General features: G+C 44.3%; 1 protein-coding gene across 4 annotated transcripts in view; it reads left to right on the top strand.

Moving 5' to 3' along the window:
* The first annotated feature begins 7391 nt into the window (after positions 1 to 7391).
* Positions 7392 to 21214, top strand: part of RALGAPB (Ral GTPase activating protein non-catalytic subunit beta) — a 129407-nt gene continuing 115584 nt past the window's right edge. For all 4 annotated transcript variants that reach the window (XM_054045324.1, XM_054045323.1, XM_054045322.1 and 1 more), the window contains exons 1-3: positions 7392 to 7566; positions 18117 to 18332; positions 20270 to 20472. In XM_054045324.1, coding sequence (XP_053901299.1) covers positions 18147 to 18332; positions 20270 to 20472 — 389 coding nt within the window. In that variant the 5' untranslated portion in view covers positions 7392 to 7566; positions 18117 to 18146. The remainder of the gene's footprint in view (positions 7567 to 18116; positions 18333 to 20269; positions 20473 to 21214) is intronic.

The following is a 21214-nucleotide window of genomic DNA, read 5'->3' as shown; positions in this document are numbered from 1 at the left end:
AAAGACCCAGATATACAACAACTCCTCAAGAATGGCAAAAGTAAGCTGTGGCCCATCAATCAACATAGCTCAGACCTAGTGATGGCAGAGAAAGAAGGCAATAAAGATAAGGAAATACAACTTCCTGTATTGGTTGTCCCATCAGTATTGAGGAGAGAATTGATTCAACTGGCGCATGCTCAGGGACATTTCGGATTACAGAAGACCCTACATCGTCTGTCTTCAGTAGGATGGTGGCCTAGTATCATACAGGACACAGAATATCATATTAATAACTGTCTTCAGTGTGCTGCAAATAACCCCGACCTCCGTATAAGAAAAGGCCTTCTGCTACATCAGGCTACAGGAGGTCCTTGGCATCGTATTCAAATAGATTATATAGGGCCTCTTCCTCGCACCAAAAATGGGAATATTCATTGCCTAGTAGTGGTGGATTCATTTAGTAAATGGATAGAGGCGTACCCCACTAGAAAATGTACTGCATTAAACACTGTCAAGTTGCTGCTAGAACATGCTTTCAGCCGTTTTGGAATTCCCAACATTATTGACTCGGACCAAGGAAGCCACTTCACCGGAGAAGTGACAAAACAACTATGTGTAGCCCTTGGAATTAAGCAAAGGTTTCATATAGCAGGCCACCCACAGTCATCTGGGTTAGTCGAACGAACAAACCGAATCCTAAAAACTGCCCTACGGAAGGTAATAGAATCATCCGGATGAGATCGGGACAGGCATCTGCCCATGATTCTAATGGCCATCTGATCAACCATAGGGGCTCATGGATTTACACCCCTGAAATGCTCTTTGGAAGACCAATGAGGACTCCAGAGGCATAATGGTTGCCAGGAGGGGTTCCCCCGGATGAGTTTAAACCAAGACAAACAACAGATGAATATATCAAAGATCTTGTAGGAGGTCGGACTCACCCCTGCGGTGCCTCCTGCTGGTCGTCCAGGGAATTAGCTCACCAGCCTCTGGAGCGCCCTCTGCCGGCCGGTGATCCACCTTGTCCTCTTCCACTGGGCCCCGTGTCCCTCCCAGGACCCCGGTGCCCCTTGCTCTGGGTGCTGCCCCCTGGCAATACCCACACACGCTGGTCTCCCCTCCCAAGGGAACCCCCACCCACTAACCCCACCTCACCTCAGGATAAGGCCACTGCCAGTCACCAACTGGCCCCCACTCTCTGGGGCAAACTGCAGTATAGGCCACTCATCATTGGCAAGGTTGGGTTTGGACCTGCTGCCTTGGCCTAGCCCTGGGCTGCCCTCTGCAACCCCCAGTACCCCTTAGCCTTCTCCTAGGCCGCAGCCTGGGCTTTCCAGGCTGGAGCTCCCCAGCTCCTCAGCCTTTCCCCAGCCCTGCTCCACCCAGGTACTCTGTGTCTAGCTCCCTGCAGCCAGGCCCTTCTCTCTCTGAAGGCAGAGAGAGACTCTTGGGCTCCTGGCTCCCAGCCTCTTTATACAGGCCAGCTGAGGCCTGATTGGGGCGTGGCCCAGCTGCAGCTACTTCCCCAATCAGCCCAGTAGTTGCTTCTCCCTGCAGCAGCCTTCTGCAGGGCTTTTTCAGGCCCTTTCAGGCAGGAGCAGGTTTCCACCCCGCTACACACCTCCTTAAAACTATCTCTGAAACCTAAAGGGCAGCTGCAGTTCATTTAAAGAGCAACATCAAGGCAGTAGATGACCGTTTAAATAACAATTTAAAATTTCAGGAATGGAACATAGGAGACCATGTATTTTTCAAATCTTATTCGGAAAAAGACCATGTTCTAAATCCTAGATGGATGGGACCAGCAGTCATTATACAAAAGGCTGGACCCACTGTGTATCAAATTGAGATCAATAATGGGAAAAAGAACAAGCCAACTAAATGGTTCCATAGTTCACAGCTAAAATCATGGAAGGGGAAACGTCTATACTAATCCATCTAAAAAGGAAAGTAATAAGAAAAGTGATCAGAAACCACCGTACATAAAACTAATTGTTTTTATTTTTCTTCATAGGATGCTGAAAAGGAAAAGTATGAACACTTCTGGAAGGTCTCTAACGTATATAGTTATAATATGGTTATGCCTATGGACTTATAAATGTTTAATAGTTGGAAAGTATAATGACAAAGAAGCCAAAATCTAAATGAGAAGAAAGGTACTAATTGAAGCCCCTACGAAGCCTTTCCCAAAAGGTGTTAAAACAGAACCATCACCTAAGGGACCAGTCAAGATTCGCACTCTTGAATTCAGCCATCGGGGAAGACGAAGCCTACCGCCAGCTCAACTTGCTCTTAATGTGTCTCTTCAAGGAAGTAAATTCTTCTCAATCGAGGTAAATCAGTATTTAAAGTGTCAGGTTAACCCAGCAATAATAAATAGATGGAGAAGTTCACCATGTACGGAAAGGTATCCAAGAAGGCTTCAAGGCCAGGAAAAACAGCAAGGAAGTTCCATAAAAGAAAGTGGTACAACAAATAATCCTTAAGTGACCTAGCCAAAGAAATAAACTCTTTAGAGTAAGGCATCATGGAAGAGGAAAAAGAAATGTAAATAATCATGAAAATTGGGAGTGGGTAACACTAAGGGCTTACAAATTAATGGGACATTGTTACTTAGCCGTCTCCGAATATTCTCAAAATCAATTTGCCACATTGTCTGACACTGTTACTACCTATGACCCAGTGCAGCTTTTCGGTCCCATATGCCTAGGATATGAATGTGTATGGCATATGCCCACCGTAATGTTCACTAATTGCAATGAAGATCTTTTCCAATGCGTTTCATTTAACATCTCATTTCCCTCCATGATAATGCCCGGAGAAATGAGTTTATCAATGCAAATGTACCATCAACAAACTCACGTGGATTTTGTAGACATTTATGTAAAACCTCCTAATCACAATAATACTGTGTTAAGATTAACCTGTAACTCTTCCCCATTGGGTTATAACATCTCTTTGAAGAATCACATCACCTCAAAATTTTGTATTTCTAATAACGAAATCAATGAATTTAAGGAATTGTGTACAAATGTTCTTATAATGAATGTTACCTTAACACATTCTGGACTATGGACTATATGAGGCCCACTAGAGTTCCAACATACAATAGAAATACAAGTGGTGACACCACCTTCTATTCATCATGTGGGACCACTAACGGTAAAAAGGGATGTGGCAAGAACTCTAATAATAGACCCTCAGTACTCCATCAAAAGGATCATCATGCCTTTACAGTTGTCAATTGCATCAGTATATAATCAATGTGTGCAATATACTGAACCATTGTTAGTGGGATGGAGAGCCTGGGTGCAAGGAGTGCTACCTCCTTCCTACAAATCATCCCAAAAGCAAAAACGTGACTTGGTCACAAAGATCCTAGGAGGGGTTGGAGCTGGACTAGGTGTATTAAATACAGTGGACCAGCAACTTTTGGCGCAATGAATTGGACATTTAGGCCATGATGCTGCCTCCCTTTCCGAGCCATTAACATCTGCATTCTAAGCCTTAGGCACTACAACATTCAATATCACCGAGATTCTTCCTTATTGGCTCAAGGTTCAAGAGCAAGATCATATGCAAATATTGGGGGCTTTGGGAATTCTTCAATCAAATCTTTCCGAGGCTCTGGCCTGTATAGAAGCACAACAATGGTTAATAACAGTAGCTAAATCCATTGTTAGGGATGGTTTTAATCAACAATTGCCTCTGGAATTAAAGAAAATTATCTATGAAGATGCCAATGACTTTGAAAAGGCTCACCATCAATGGTGGCAGTTATTAACTTTTACTTATTTTCAGCATAATGATACTATCATGGCATTGGTACTTACCTTAAAATCAGCCAATCAGGAAACAATATATCCTTTAGTTGCTTTAGAAATATATGCCAATTGATTTTTGTTGGTGCCTGTAGAAGAACACAAATGGGTGCATGTGAATGCCAACAATTCTTATGTCCCCATTAACCTCCAAGCATGTGTAAAACAACTCAATTTAGGATACACCTGTACTACTCAGGTGTGGGAAGAAGATTCTACCTGTTCAAATCCCATAGAGGGAACCTGTCATTATGAGATATTTCATCATTCCCTTAGCAAAGCCTCGGCAATAGTCCAAACAGACATTCATTGTTTCGGTATTCAAAGTTTATGTTCACACTTTTTAGTAAATAGCTTCTATAGGATCAATAACACAGGGATAGGAAATTTGTGTATATGCCACGCCATGCAAATTATTGGTTGTGATATCAATGTGATGGTACAGAATGTGCATACCAATAATGTACATGGCAAATATAAGCTGTACAATGTGGTAACACCAATCCATATTGGGGCAGATTTGGAGGCCATTCAAAAGCTTTTACACCACCAAAAGTTGGCTCGGTACCTAAATAACTTAAAAATTGAAGGGAAAAAACCCTCCTTATGGTTCAACAGTCTACCTCGGAAATAAAACATATTTCCAAGAAAATTAGGGATGAAACCACCTTTACTTATTGGTGGGAAGCAATTTTCAACACTGAATGGGAAACGTAAGATCAGTATGGTACATCCTTTTGCACCCAATCATGGTACTCTGAATTGTTCAGTTCCTTTTAATCATATATGTAATAATATTAACTGTTTACTTGTGCAAGCATAAAAAGGTTAAAGGAAAATTTAAACAGGTTTTCTTTAATATTTCTGTCTTAGATACCCTGTAAATGTTTGTCTACTATATTGTCTGTAAACTATGTATATGCATTATTGTTCTGTTCATGTTTTCCTGTTATTATTGTTCTACCTCATATTAAGGTTGTTTTGGGACCTTTTATCCTTGGTTAAGTAAAAAGGTCCCAAAGAGGGGATTGTTAGGTTGGGTTCACTTTCAGATGTTTTGTGACTACAAGAATCCATGTTGGTTCCAAAATGGAGTTTTATGCCCACATAAGCTATGGATTAATTTTCCCGCTCTTTTATTTCTCCTGGAGTTGTAAACAACTTCCAGTCAGAATGGTTTTTTTCCCTTTTCCTAAGGGGTTTCCCAGAAGGGGTTTCCCACCTTTTCTAAGGGGTTTCCCGGGCAAGTGTATAAAAGGCTGCCCCGGACAGGGCCTCAGGGCTGTCCATCTGAGTGACAGTCAGGGACGGTCACGGGTCACGGGTCTTACCTGCAGGAATCTATCCATCCTAGTGGTAGAAGGGTTAGGGATTTTCTCCAACAGCTTCCTCACCTGTAAAAAGAAGAAAGAAAGAGAAGAAACAACATCTCCTGAGTGTCCCATCTGTTCTGCTTTCCTGTGATCCCGAAGGAACATCAAGGGATTCCTTGGAGCTCCTCTCCAAAGGCTTGCCATTAGCCAGAAGATTGAGGTCCCAAGCACCTACCGTCGCTTTGATCTATGAAGGTTTTTTTTTATTTGTTTATTGGGTTGAGTTTGAGGGGTAATCACTGTATTGCGCCATTTTGCTGTTTATTTCCCCTTTCATCTGCCCCACTCTTTGTTATAAACTCTTCAATACACTTTATTTGATTTTACCTTTATTAATTGACTCCTCATTATTTAGGGCGGGATGGGTCCTCTTTGCAGGGGAAGGGATTCTACCAGATGACAGATGCTGGAGAGGGAGACCGAACCTAGGGAGACAGAAAGAATAAGGGTCTCTTGTCTTTACACATACACACACACACACACACACACACTCACTCACTCACTCACTCACTCACTTTCTAACAGGGCACCCAACCACTCCACCCCAGAGGACTGCCCAAGCAACAGAAAGCTGGCATTCAATAAGTTTTGAAGTGCAGTGTGGCCTTGTCCTTCCCTCCTCCACCACCCCACCCAGTGCTTCCCTCCTCCCTCACCCCGCCTGGGCTACCTTGGCAGTTATCGCCCCATTTGTGTGACGAATTAATAAAGAATGCATGAATTTGAAACAACAATGACTTTATTGCCTCTGCAAGTGGTGATCAAAGGGGGGAGGGGAGGGCGGTTGCTTACAGGGAAGTAGAGTGAACCGTGGGGGCGGGTTTTCATCAAGGAGAAACAGAACTTTCACACCGTAGCCTGGCCAGTCATGAAACTGGTTTTCAAAGCTTCTCTGATGTGCAGCGCACCCTGCTGTGCTCTTCTAACTGCTCTGGTGTCTGGCTGCGCATAATCAGCGGCCAGGTGATTTGCTTCAACCTCCCACCCCGCCATAAACATCTCCCCCTTATTCTCACAGATACTGTGGAGCACACAGCAAGCAGTAATAACGATGGGAATATTGGTTTTGCTGAGGTCTAAGCGAGTCAGTAAACTGCGTCAGTGCACTTTTAAATGTCCAAAGGCACATTCTACCACCATTCTGGCACTTGCTCAGCCTATAGTTGAACTGCTCCTTACTACTGTAGAGGCTTCATGAGCCATGGGAGCAAGGGGTAGGCGCGACCGCGCGGTGCTGCCGGCTGGTAGAGCAGCCTGAGGCAGAACCCTCCAGCACGCATGATATTCCAGGCAGGACTGAATCTCCATGAGACAAAATGTAAAGAAGAGAATGACCTGGAGTCACTCCCATTTATGTCCAGGCGCCCCTGACAGACCTCACCGAGGTCTGCCAGGAGCACCCATGTCTGTCCAGGCATCCCTGACCGACCTTGACGAGGTCGGCCAGGAGCACCCAGGAGACGACGACGGCTAGCAGTCGTATTGCTGCCGCGAAGGCAAAGAGCTGCTGCTGTGTAGCAATGCAGTATCACGTCTGCCAGCAGCACCCAGGAGACATACGGTGACGGTGAGCTGACGGGCTCCATGCTTGTCGTGGTATGTCTTCTGCACGGGTAACGCAGGAAAAAAGGCAAGAAACAATTGTTTGCCGTTGCTTTCACGGAGGGATGGAGGGAGGGGTGATTGATGACATGTACCCAAAACCACCCGTGACAATGTTTTTGCCCCATCAGGCATTGGGAGTTCAACCAAGAATTCCAATGGGCAGCGGAGAGTGCAGGAACTGTGGGATAGCTACCCACAGTGCACTGCTCCGAAAGTCGACGCTAGCCTCGGTACTGTGGATGCACTCCGCCGACTTAATGCGCTTAGTGGGGACACACACAACTGACTGTATAAAATTGATTTCTAAAAAATCGACTTCTATAAAATCGACCTAATTTCGTAGCGTAGACATAAGGTAATCTGTGGGGCAACACTCCAGGGTGTGTCAAAGTGCGCAGTGTCCCTTTAAGAATAAACTAAAGGTGGGAAAGTGGGTTGACCGTATAAAATGCGCAAGCGCAAACGACTACGCTAGAGACTTATTTGACAACGAGGAAAATGTCACGCGCACGCGCACCTCCCAATAAGTGGAGCGCAGATAAGAGAGAACTTATTTCGCGAAGCAGGCAGTGTGTTGTGGTGCACGCGCCCTGTGTGCCAAGAAACCGGGTTCCTCAGGGTGAGTTTTCTGGCGCTGCCGGAAGTGTCCGGAGAGAGCCGAGCTGAGCGGAGCCTCCTGTGCTGTGTCGCCGGCCTCACCCACTGCGGGCACCATGGAGCCGGGCGCCTGAGGGCGGAGCGGTGCCCTGCCCCCGACATGCCAGCCGGGCCCATCGGCGCAGGTAACTGGCCCTCCCCTCCGGGCGGGCAGCGACGGACCCTGGGCGCCCTTGCGGGGAGGGAGCGGGCCGGGCCGGGCCGCACAGCGGCAGCTTCCCTGGGGAGGCCTGGGCCGCGGGTGGGCCGTGTCCGTCCTCGGGCTGCGGGCGCCGCGGTGGCAGCAGGCCTTGGCCGAGTAGAGGGGCTGCGGCCGGCTGGGCCCGGCCCTGCGCAGGGTCGCTCCGGTGGCTGCGGGGTGTCGCCTGCTGCCCGCGCTGAGAGGTGCCGGCCCGCGGGCCGAGCCTCGGCGATGCCCGCGCCGACCGGGAGGCGCTGGCTCCGCGGCCCGAGCTCTCCGGGCCCGGGGACCCGCCCTGAGCGGGGTCCCGGGCCGCGAGGGGCGCGGCTCCCGCCGCGGCGAGTGGTGTTCCCTCGCTCCCGGGCCCGGCTCATCTCCGGAGGCAGCGCCTGTCGTGGGCACCCGGCTGGCCAGGTCCGCTGTGACTCCGGCAAAGCAGCAGGGGCTCAGGAGCGGGTCCCTGGGGACTGACGGGGGGTGGCGATTCTCAGCGGCCTCCTGTAGTCAGCGCGGGCAGCTGCCTACATCTCGGGCATGTTGGCAAATGCCTGCACTGAAGGTTATGGCTTAGGCTGAAGTGATACAATGAGAGCAAGAGGGTGGTGAGCAGAAAAGTGCTCGTGGACAGAGCATGAGGCAATGAACTAGAAGGGGGTTTGAGCAGATTATTAGGAGTCAGGGTTTAGCCTTCAGTTGGTTTATAATATAAAAGTGTATTGGGGGAGTACCTTGGAATTGTCAGACACCTTCAAGTCATAAGTAGCTGCAAAAGAGGATTCCCTCTTTGGTTAGGCCTTGGGCCAGCACCATTTGGGAAACCCAGGTGCCCCATGACCCAAACTGCTGGGAGAACTAAGCTGGGATTTCTGCGAAGGTGCTTGCTCTGAATCCTGCTGTGGGAAAGGAACTCAGTCTTTTATATTCGCTCTAGACTATTAAGTGTTATAAATTTTGAGGATTTGCCTTAACTAGCTATTGAAAGAGAGAGCGAGCTTTCTCTCGCTTCCCCTGTTCACAGCTTCTTGATTGCTGCAAGTCGGAGTACAGCGTGTGGTGATGGAGAAAGGAAGGTTTCTGTTACTTTCTCCTTTCATTAGATTCCCCTGTGGATAACTTCAGTGCCTGCTTCTGTTGTTGCTGCTCAGGAAAACTATCTGCAGGAGGATGTTTTCATGATTCTTGATTTTCACAGCTGATATTCAGAACTGTGGGTATCAGTGAACTCTGCCGTTGTATGGCAAAGTTATGAGAATGGCAGAAGCATGGAAGGTGACTGTAGACTCAGAAAGACAGGTTTTTTGATGGTATTAAGATTATCTCCAAGTTTTTAGATAATACTAAAACTATAAACCAGCTGCATCATTTCTTCTGTCTCTAAAGAATTAGGATTATTTACTCATGAATGGCTAAAGTGCTATCTACAGAAATTTAGCTTACCTACTAATAGCCAAGTGTTCATTCTTGTGGCTAACTGATGAGATTCCCTCCCCCCGCATCTTCCTTCAGCTGAACTCAGCCAATCCTGTTAGAGATGAAGTGTTACCTCTAGCTGTCCCACTTCAGCATTGCTCCCTGCTACATCCAGGAGATTGGTCTGGGGGGTACAAGTCATAGTCCTAGAGCTTAAGGCCAGAAGGAACCACCAAACCATCTAGTCTGATGTCCTGTATAGCACAGGTCACCAACACCACCCAGCTAGGCTGACCAGATAGCAAGTGTCAAAAATTGGGACAGGAGGTGGGGGGTAATAGGTGCCTATGTGAGAAAAAGACCCAAAAATTGGGACATCTGGTCACCCCTACACCCAGCACCTACGCACTAAACCCAACAGTTGAAATCGGACCAAAATACTGTGGCCCTCTGGAGACTAGACAGTTATGTGCCACAGGCAGAGAATGGGAGGGACTGTGGTGCACCAATTCCTTATGGCCCTGTCTAGTTGGGAAATGTTTAAGGTATACCAGGTAATCCTGGCAAGTGACCCGCATGCACATGCTGCAGAAGAAGATGAAACCTCCAAAGTCGCTGTCGGTCTGGCCTGGGGCAGAATTTTCTTCCTGACCCCCACATATGGCAATCAGTTAGATCCTGAGTATTTGAGCAAGAACTGGCCAGCCAAGCAGCTGAGAGAAAATGCTTGGTGCCATCTCCGAGCCCTGGCCCTCCCTGTCCAATGTCCCATCTCCAGCAATGGCCATCCTTGTCGCTTCAGAGGAAGGAGATTAAAATAAACCCAGAATACACTGGGGGTGGGGTGGGGGGAGGAATCCCTTTCTGATCCCTGCAGGTAGCTTTCAGGAATATAAAACATAAACCGGAAGTGAGCCTCAAGACTGCTCAGACTTGCCCCCTACCATCAGAAGCAACCATGTCATTCAATTGCACTCTTAATTGACAGAGAGATGAAGGTGGTGGGGAGAAATGTAGTGGTGTGATTTATAAATGGGAGCGCAAAACAAGATAAGGGGTAGAATTTTCAATACTGATTTAAGCACTTAGGAATCTAAGTCCGATTAACATTCAACGAGACTTAGGCCTTGTCTACGCTTTATTACATAAACTTAAAATTTTTCCACAGACCTGAACAATGTAGTTATGCCTTGAGCACCATAGTTAGGTCAATCTAACCCCTGGTGTAGATGTGCTAGGTTGATAGAATTCTGCTGTCGGCCTAGCTACTTCCTCTTGGAGAGTTGAATTAACGACATCAAGAGACAACCCCCTTCCGTCAATGTAGGATGTACTTGCACTACAGCAGCACAGTTGCAGTGCCTTAACTGTGCAGCTGAAGCTGCTGTATTGTAGACATACCCTTAGGCTCCTAGATGCAGAAACAGCATCTCCTGTGACAGTGAATGCAGTTTCTAAAGGGGCAGATTCCAGCACATTACGGGGTAGTTAAAGTGGAATTGAAAGGGGGTGGGAAATAAAAAAGGAGAGAAGAGACTCCCTTCTTTTGGAATAAAATCTTCCAGAGTGCATCTTGAGCTCTCCAAAAGTTTGTATCAGGGGCCCCCAAACTTCTGCCATCCTGCCTTCAGAATTTAGTCTTGCACATCTGCCAGCTGACTTTCATTCTGTATCTACTCTAGCGTCAATCTTGTTACCCCCTGAAGCTTCCCATGAAGGCTTTACCTCTCTCTCCCAGTGGAATTCAGGCAGTTCCACATGTCCTAATATTTTGCCCTCCTATAGGGATTTTAATTTACTTGAGGATGTCAAATGGTTTTACAAACCATGTTAAATCTCCCAGCCCTCCTATGGTGTAGGTATGCACTGTTATCCCATTTTACAGAGACTAGACACTGCATTTGAAATTTGATCTTAAAGTTCATCTCTATTTAGGAACCTAAATTAAGTGGTTTGATTTGGAAGTTAAGTGCCTGTAAAGTCCACTGAAGTAATTGGATATTGTAGGTGCTCAGCACCTCTGGAAACCAGGCCACTTTTTTTTAAAGCAAAGTACCTTCTAGATTTAGGAGCCTAGCTTGAGTTAGCCAGAGTTGAAGACTTTGGCCACAGTTGGTTGCCCAAGGCCTATCAGAGCAGGGAATAAAACCCGAATCTCTTGATTGTTTTGTTTTTGTATATATAGGCTTCTCTCACAAGAACTGAAAGAGCAAGAAATCAGTGTTTTATGCTCGCTAAAAAGCAGTTGGGAAGTCTAGTTTTTGACTGACAAAACATTAATTTCTGATTGCAGTGGTTTCTAAGATAACAGCTACTAAAATCATGCCAGAATTGAAATGGATATGGAGGAAGCAAGATGAAAATCTAAATGACCTGTCCTATTAAAATATTTTAATAGATCCCCAGTTTTAATAAAGTTCAACAAAAATATTTTAGCTTCAAAACCTCTCAGTTGCTCCACTAAACAGAGTTATTATTTGTACCTCCTCTGTAGTTCCCTGTGAAATTTGAGAGGATGTTTTTTGTTCTGTGCTTCTTCTGAGGACATAAGCACTTCCTGTTTCCAAATTTGAGAGGCTATGAAATAGTTTAATGAAGTTAGGTGGAGAAAATATATTTCAGATGTTTTATCTTTAACTTTAGGTGTTATTAGCAAGTTGAACTTAAAGAATGTTGTGATTATATCACTATGAAACTTGAATATCCTCCCAAGCTTCATAGGGACAGGGAGCTGGAGTACAAATATTAACTTTTATTTTGGACCAATTTTAGTGGCTTTATAAAGTTAAAATTCAAGAACACACCAAAATATAAAAATGGTGTGTGTGTAAAATATATATTTTAAAGTCTCATCTCTGTCAACTTGTCATGGCTATAAACTGTTTACAAATGCTTTATTGATCAGTAAACTCTTCCAGGCAATGGTCCTAGATTGATTACCAGAAAGAGATTTCCTCTTCCTGACACTCTTTCTGAGCACTATAAAATTGGCCGTATATGTATGGAATCTGAAAATCGTGTCTCAAATCTGACAAGATCTTTTTCGGCATTAGAGCAAGTTCTATTAGGCTTTTTGGATACCAAAGAACAAACTGTTTTAGAAATAGTTTCTTCTGATTAGAAGCCCAACAAACTGTAACAATCTTTACTTCTGCTGAGTGGCAGTTGAATATGAAAGTCTTTCTTGTTTTTAGAAAATTTCTAGAAGGAAATTTCTAATTTGATCAATGCAGACAAGTATCCCACAGCTAAGTGTAAGCAGGGGCAAATGCGTTGTCATATAGGCTCTTAAGAAATACCATGAGATTGAATCCATATAACCAAATAATCACAGCAGTCAGGAAAACCAAATTCTACTGAGTTTTTTGACAAGACTGACCAAAACAACCCTGTTACATAGGAAGACCAAAAAATTCTGATATGTAGCCATTATTAGATGCACATAAACTTGTAAATCCTTAAGATCAGGCAGTCAGCTGTGAGTACAGAGCACTGGAGAAGGCCCAGCCTTTTCTTGATTCCTGTCTTGCTCCTAGGACTGTCCTTTACCCACACACAGCAAAGTTACATCCTTCCCTTGTACATTTCTTCCCTTCATCCCTGGAAGACGGTAGGAGAAATCAAGCCAAAAACTGCTGTCTCTTTGCTCTGCTGCTAGGGAGGACGGAGCCAGTCATGGAGGCTGAAACTTGCTGGGGGTGTTGCTCCTAGTTTCGGTTATCTCATTCCCCAAGAATAGAATGATGGATTCTCAGAATAATCAGGATTTGGGATTTCCTGTCTTTCCTCCAAAGCTGGCACACTGATTGCATATGCCTTGTGTACGTGTGAATTATTTCGGTATAACCTAAGGTGTGAGTTTAAACTGATCTAGTTGTATTGGTATAATACCTCTACCCAGTGTGTGGGCACACTTACTGCAGTATGAGTCCTCTTTGGGGCAAGGAAGGTTACCATATGTTGCTTGTGAAGAAGTTTAAGCTAAAATGAAAAAAGCACTCTTCTAGTAGGCTACCTGCCCATATGGGGGTTTACCAGAATAACGCTATGTCTGTTACTGTGGTATCTGAGTGACTGACTGTAGTTATTCCCCATAACACTCCTATGAGGTAGGGAAGTACACCGAAACAGTCTCTGCCTCAGGTCTCCTATCAAAAATAGGTGTTGCTAAGTGACTTGTCCAAGGTCCCTCATGAAGTGTGTGGCAAAGCAGGGGATGAACCCAAGTCTCCTGAGTGCCAGGCTAGCACCCTAATCACTGGACCTTACTGGTAGACAAGGCCTCAGTCCTAGACTAGTTGGCACCGTCTGCTTTCCTGACCTCCTCTCCCCTGCTTCTACCTGTGGTTCATCCATTTTCCCCTTCAAAGAGCTGGCTGTCTCGTGATCATCCTCTTCTCTCCAAGCTTTAAGTCTCTGGCCACTGTGCTCTCACCACTTAAAAAAAAATAATAATAAAAAATTGCTTTCTTAGGAAGGTGTAGGGAGGGATATCTTCCCTGCAGACTCTATGCTCTGATGCATTTGATATTGACTTAATCAGCAGTGCATCTGACTCCTGCCTCAAACCAGGCAGCAATCGAGTCTGGAAAATAGCAAAATAAATATCAGACTTAGGCTTTCTACAATGCTCTTTGGGAATCCAGCATGGGGGGTTGCTAACCTGAGACTTTCCTAATTTACAAAGCTGTTTAGGTGGTGAGCCTGCTCTTTGAAAGGACTAGTCTCTCTGTAAGCCATGCCCTGTTGTTTGGTACTGGGCCAAGAGTCTCTTTTCTAGGGGAAAGGTTAAGTGCAAATGTTTTGAACAAATGGGCTTTTACTTCTCTTGGCTGGCAAGCCACACTTTAACCTTCACCTCTTTGTTTCCTGGAAGATGGGCTAGTGCAATGATTCTCAACCTTTCCAGGCTTCTGTACTTCTTTCAGGAGTCTGATTTCAGCCTGGGTGGCAGGGGTTGGGCTTCGGCTTTGGCTTCAGCATGAATCTTAGCTTCGCGGGGGCCCTGCTTGCTACTCCCTAATGCTGGCCGTGCACTTGTGATTCTCCCCCCCCCTCCCATTCTGCAACACCCCCCCAGCAATCGCCACCCCCATGTTGAGAAACACTGATCTAGTATATAGAGCAGTATAAACAAGTCACTATCTGTATGAAACTTTAGTTTTTTGTACTGTCTTCGCTAGTGCTTTTTATGTAGCCTGTTGTAAAACTAGATGACTGTCTAGACGAGCTGACATACCCCCTGGAAGACCTCTGTATACCCCCAGCAAGAACCACTGGATTAGTGTCTGCCCACAATTTTTAGGGATCTTAGGACTGTAAGCAGAGCTGTGAAATCCTGCCTCCTGTAGATCAAACTTAAACAAAACAAAACCCAAACGGTAAACCTTAATTGAAGGGAAGAGATCGGAGGCTTTTTTAAATGCTAATTGTAACTATTTGTGTTGGAACTGTAATTTAAAGCTTACCATGTGAGTTACTCAAAAACTGTAGCCCAAATCTTCAGCAGTGTGTATGCAACTCCAGAATGACACCAAGACTTCCATTTTAGAGAGATAAGACTTAGAAATAGCTTGCTCAACTGCACTCATTCCAGACTTAGCAGTGTCTTGACTTAGTTTTAGATCCTAGGAAAATGTTAGATTGATGGTACTTTTTTTCTTTATGATGAAAGTAATTAAGATGAGACTCTATTACTGAACTCTTAAAATCAGGGCTTTGGAGCGGAGCCCGGCGCTGGAGCGCAGAGCAGCTCCGGAGCAGTGGAGCTGCAGGTTTTTGCCTGGAGCTGGAGCGGAGCCGCAGCACAGCTCCAAAGCCCTGCTTAAAATGTTACGTTGATGATTCTGTTGAACGTATTTTTTTAAGTCTTTCGCTTAGGATTCAGGGCTGCAAACTGAACATTATTATCTTCAGATCAAACATCTGAATCTCTTTTCACCTACTTGAATTTTGCAAATTAATTCTAATCATAAGCGTGGAGGACACTACAAACTATGGAGAACTTGTCTCCATGGGGAAATTTGAACGATCAGTGGGGCCACTGGATGATTGAGATGCTAAAGGAACACTTAAAGAAGACAAAGTCGTTATAGAGAAACTAAATAAATTGTTTGCATCAGTCTTCACTGCAGAGGGTGTGATGGAGATTCTTACACCTGAGCCATTCTTTTTAGGTGACAAATCTGAGGAACTGTCCCAGATTGAGGTGTCAATAGAGGAGGTGTTTGGAACAGTTTGAGCAATTAAACAGTAATTAGTCATCAGGACCAGATGGTATTCACCAAGAGTTCTGAAGGAACTCAAATATGAAATTGCAGAACTGCTAACTGTGATATGTAACCTATCATTTAAATCTGCTTCTGTACCAGGTGACTGGAGGATAGCTAATGTGACACCAATTTCTGAAAAAGGCTTACCAGTCTGTAATTGCCAGGATTGCCTCTGGAGCCTAACCTCATTTCCAAGCAAATTGGTTGAAACTATAGTAAAGAACAGAATTAACAGATGAACATGATTTGTTGGGGAAAAGTCAACACAACTTTTGCGAAGCGAAATCATGCCTCACCAATCTATTAGAATTCTTTGAGGGGGGTCAAGAAACGTGGATAAGGGTGACCCAGTGCATATAATGTACTTAGACTTTCAGAAAGCCTTTGACAAGGTCCCTCACCAAAGGCTCTTAAGCAAAGTAAGCAGTCATGGGGTAAGAGGGAAGGTCCTCTCATGGATCAGTAAATGGTTAAAAGACAGAAAACATAGAGTAGGAATAAATGGTCAGTTTTCAGAGTGGAGAGAGGTAAATAACGGTGTTCTGCAGGGGTCTGTACTGGGAGCAGTGATGTTCAACATAATCATAAATGATCTGGAAAAAGGGGTGAACAGTGAGGTGGCAAAATTTGCAGATGATACAAAATTGCTCAAATAGTTAAATCCAAAGCACACTGTGAAGAGTTACAAAGGGATCTCACAAAACTGGGTGACTGGGCAACAAAATGGCAGCTGAAATTCATTGGTGATAACTGCAAAGTAATGCATGTTGGAAAACAAAATCCCAACTATACATTAGCTGTTACCGCTCAAGAAAGATCTCGGAGTTGTTGTGGATAGTTCTTTGAAAACATGCTCAATGTGCAGCAGCAGTCAAAGCTAACAGTGTTAGGAACCATTAGGAAAGGGATAGGGAGTAAGACAGAAAATATCAGCATGCAACTATATAAATACATCTTGAATACTGCATGCAGATCTCAAAGATATATTGGAAAGGTTCAGAGAACGGCAACAAAAATGATTAGGGGTATGTGGAACAGCTTTTGTATGAGTAGAGGGTAAAAAGACTGGGACTTTTCAGCTGATTAAGGGGGGAATATGATAGAGGTCTATAAAATCTTGATTGGTGTGTAGAAGGTGAATAAGGAAATGTTGTTTTACTCCTTCACATAACACAAGAACCAGGGTCGAGCAATGAAATTAATAGGCATAGGGTTTAAAACAAACAAAAGGAAGTACTGTTTTGCACAGTGTACTGTCCACGTGTGGAACTCTTTGCCAGGGGATGTTGTGAAGGCCAAAACTATAACAGGGTTCAAAAAAACTAGATGCAAGTTCTTGTAGGATTGGTCCATCAGTAGTTGTTAGTCAAGGTTGGCAGGGATGCAATCCCATGCTCTGTGTCCTCCTAAGCCTCTGCCTGAAGCTGGGAGTGGATGATGGGATGGATAACTTGATGATTACCTGTGCTACTCATTCCTTCTGAAGCAGCTGTCATTGGCCACTGTCAGAAGACAGGATACTGGGCTAAATGGACGATTGGTCTAATCCAGTCTGACAGTTATGTTCTTAATTTATTGGCATAATTATACTATTCTAGTTATACTGGTATAGCTAACTGCATGGACTCTTATTCCAGAATAAGTGTGTTCACACAAGGAATTAAGCTAGTAAACGTCCATGTATAGACAAGCTCTGAGAGAACAGAATAAAATCAAGACCACTGAATGTTGTATGTGTTTATTTACGACTAGACTATTGGTTTTGATTACTTGTATTGCAGTAGCACTTATTGGCCCCATTGTGCTAGGCATAGTACATGTGTGTACCTTCCTCGGAAAAGACAGTCTCTACCCCCAAGAGTATACAGTCTAAGTGACTGGTATATGTGAAATACTGCTGTTTGGTATACTTTATTAATATACTGTACTTAATATGTATGCGCATGTAGTGAAGTCATGATATGAGACATCACAACAGATCTTGTAGAGCAGTGGAAATTGACTTTTTCCTTTTGAGTGTCATTGGGTTTGTGGATTAGTGAAATGAGAACTGAATGAGGTTTTAAAGCTTTTTTTCTGGAGGTTCACTTTTGATTAATTTGCAACAAAAGAGGGGGCTTATTCAAGTGGAACATTAGTTGGAGAGTGCACACTACAATTCACTCATTTTCTTAGCCAACTCTTTCCCAGTAGCCCCGGATCCTTTTCCTGTAAAGGGGCAGGATTTAACTTGCCTTCCCACAAGATCATCTCTACAGATCTTCTTAACATTTTAATAGCCTGCCATTTCCTTGACATCTGTCATGTGTCCTTTCCTTAGCATCATGGGTGTTGCCAGGAACTAATATGTAGACATGTACATTGGGGCCTGCGCTTGAATTCAGAGTACTTCTGAAATTGACCTCCATTCAAGTGAAAAGAGATGTTCGAGTAAGAGCAGTGTCTGTTCCATAATTGCTGGGAAAGAGCAGGGGTCATTTCAAGTGACTGGACCATCGATATAATGCAGGAGAGGTCTTAAGATTGATGTCTGATTTCTAATTTCTACCTGTAATGAAATCATTTATGAACAAATTTCATATAGTGAATATACTGGTTTACTGGGCTGTATTAGAGACCTCTTGGAGTTGAATGGCTGCGGTTATTTTTTTTTTTTTTTCCCCCCTTTCTTTTCTTTCCAGTTCTCCATGGGGGTGAAGCATTCATATGCATTTTTAAATGTGTAATGGGCTATGTTCTATGTCGTCTAGCCAGAGTTCTATTAATGTGTACCATAAGCATATATAATAATTGCTTCTTTCTCTTCTTCCAGGTATTGCTTGCTGTGTAGCATAGAGGCACTATGTACTCAGAGTGGAGGTCCCTGCATCTTGTTGTCCAAAATGATCAGGGTCACACGAGTGTACTTCACAGCTATCCTGATAACGTGGGGAGAGAGGTGGCAAATGCAGTGGTGCGTCCTCTTGGGCAAGCCTTAAATACACCGTCGGCAGCTGGGAGCGAGAGTTTACTAAAAACCGATAAAGAAGTAAGTGTTTCTCTACAGGGGTTCTGGTTCTGTTCACATGTTAACTGCCATGTAGCTGATCTATGTAGCTTTCTGCAGTGAACTTCAAATTTTTTAAATAATCCAAGCTTTCTGAAGTACATTTCAAGTCCTAAACTTGTGATCTATAGTAGGCTTTTCCCAACAGCTAATTCATAGCATAAGTAAATTCCATTACTTTCCTCACCAGTGAATTATGTTTTCTATGAAATACATAGCTCTCCAGACAAGTAAGGTTCTCCAGCTATTAAAATTTTATTAATTGCTAAATTCCTTGTTTTCAGTTTGAGCCAACTTCTCAGAACTTATGGCACAATAGACAAATATTGAATGTCCGTTCTCAGTCATATAACCAATATGTGCACTGTCTTTACCTACTACAGTATACATATACTTCTTTCTCAGTATTATGGGTATTTAATCTTCCTAACAATATATTAACCTGTCTGTTCAGTCTTGCACTGTGTTAAAAAGTATGAAGGGCTGTTGTCAAATTGCAGGTAGGCTAAACTGACAGTTTAATGCAAACTGAAAGTGCTTAAAGTCTTGATTATCTTATTAAGAATGAAATAAACTTCATGAGGCTGTGATATGTCAATGTGTCATACTAATAACAAATGGCAGCAGAAGGCAGAACTAGTAACAGTAGCAAATTATGTATTGTTATAAAGTACAAACTTTAGTTGGAAAACCAGCTGAATAGCATTGTAAGCTAGTACAGTAAAAGCTGTTTTATCTGGCACTTCCCCAACCAGACAATTCTATAAACCAGCATTTCTGATCTTAATTGAAATTCCAGTTTATAGTCTGGTTGGAGCAGGGCTGGCAGGGGGGGTTGCAGGAGGGGGTGTGGAGCACAGGCTCTGGGAGGGAGTTTGAGTGTGGGAGGGGACTTGGGCAGGGGGTTGTGGTGCAGGAGTGGGAATCTGGGCGGTGCTCACCACAGGCAGCTCCCTACAAGTGGCCACATATCCTGGCTGCTCCTAGGTGGAGGTGCAGCAGGCAGCTCCACATGCTGCCCCTGCCTCACCCCGAGCACTAGCTCTGCAGCTCTCATTGGCTGGGAACCGTGGCCGATGGTAGCTGCAGGGGTGGTGGCCGCAGGTGAGGCAGCGCACAGAGCCGCCTGCCATGCCTCCACCTAGGAGCAGTGAGGACAAGTCGCCGATTGCAGGGAGCTGCCCGAGGTAAGTGGCAGCCACAACCCCCTTCCCCTTTTCAGATCTGGCACCGTGCACTCCCATGTCCTAACCCACTGCCCCAAACTCCCTCCCTCTTAGTTAACTGGCATTTTTCACTTACTGGCACCCCCCATTTCCCCCAACATGCTGGATAAAACCGCTTTTCCTGTGTGTTGCTTTTGTTTCCGTGTTAAGTCTGGTAGGTAGCATGATTTACAATCTGTAAATTGGGGTTTGTTTAAAAAGTTTCTTTAAAGTTGTGGGCCATCCCCACAAACCCCTTGTGGTGGTGTGGGTGTGTCCCGCCTTAATTCCTATAATTAGGGAGGCCTGGGTTTGCTTTTATAGCCCGAGGCAAGGAGAAGCCAACAAACACTAACTGAATACCATGTCACCTTTTTAGTAAAATTGCAGGACAGGAGTGATTGCAAGCCTGCCTGGCTTCTGCTCCCTGCCCTTCCCATTCTATATAGCTTGACATGAGGGTGTAGCAGGGCCTCCTTGATTATCCCCAAGCTGCAAGCTCCAGCCTGTCCCTTAAGGGAAACTGTCCCTTTATATATGTTATAAACACACACAGCCTGAAATACTACTTGAAGGGATGCATATGTTCATATATTATTGCTAAAAGCTAAAAAGGGGTGCTATTGGCACCATTGGGCTTGTTTAGGAACATGTAGACATGCTCTTATGTTTGGTACATACAGTATTTTAACAACCTTCCCTTTCTTTGTTTAGGTAAAATGGACCATGGAGGTGGTTTGTTATGGACTGACCCTCCCATTGGAGGGCGATACTGTGAAGTATTGTGTTGATGTATATACTGACTGGATTATGGCTCTTGTATTACCTAAAGACTCCATTCCTTTACCTGTTATTAAGGAACCAAATCTTTATGTTCAGAGCATTCTCAAACATCTACAAAATCTCTTCGTACCAAGGTGAGGCGCAGATCTGTAGCAACTGAGGAGGGAAGAGACTGGGTCTGGGCTTCTCTGCTATAGTCATGTAGTTCTTTTGCCAGAAAGGCCAGCAGTTTTATTTTACTACAAATCCTACTCTGGTTTGGCTAGCAAATGAAACTATGATTTATTACTTGTGTCTGCTGCAAAACACAACTGGCTCTGAAGTTAGGAGGTGGGTGGCCACTCTAATTTGTTGCAGCTTTGAATTGCAAACTAGGCAGCTGCTTTTGCTACCATGGTTAGACAACTTAATTTGCAAATCAGTCCTTGACTTACACACTAAACATTTCTTACAAGAACTATGTCCATGGATAGTTGCGTGATTTGGGGGGCAAAAACATTGAAAAATGTTGTTGGACAACATCAGATCACCCTGCTGGGCTTTTGGGGTGTGGTTTCAAAAACAGAAAACCAAAAAGCACTTATCAGCTTGAATCAACAGAGGATGATACTGAAGACTGCCAAATAAGTGCAAAGCACCTGAGACTGAGCAGATTAAGAAATGAGAAACTTGTGTATTGCATCCAAATGTAAGATCATTATACATAGGTCCTACAAGGTGGGTGTCTGTATCCTGGAATGCAATTCCATTGAAAAGGATTTAGGATCTTGGTAGATAACCAAGGGAATGTGAGCTCCCAGTGTAGCTCTGTAGCGAAGAGGGCAAACACGATTCTTGGGTAGGTGGTGGTTGTCAGCATTATCTTCGGTGATGGAC

Source organism: Malaclemys terrapin, chromosome 12, assembly GCF_027887155.1.
Source record: "Malaclemys terrapin pileata isolate rMalTer1 chromosome 12, rMalTer1.hap1, whole genome shotgun sequence".
NCBI classification, from domain to species: domain Eukaryota; kingdom Metazoa; phylum Chordata; order Testudines; family Emydidae; genus Malaclemys; species Malaclemys terrapin.
The sequence above is the reverse complement of the archived record's forward strand: the minus strand, read 5'-3'. Positions and strand labels throughout refer to the sequence as shown.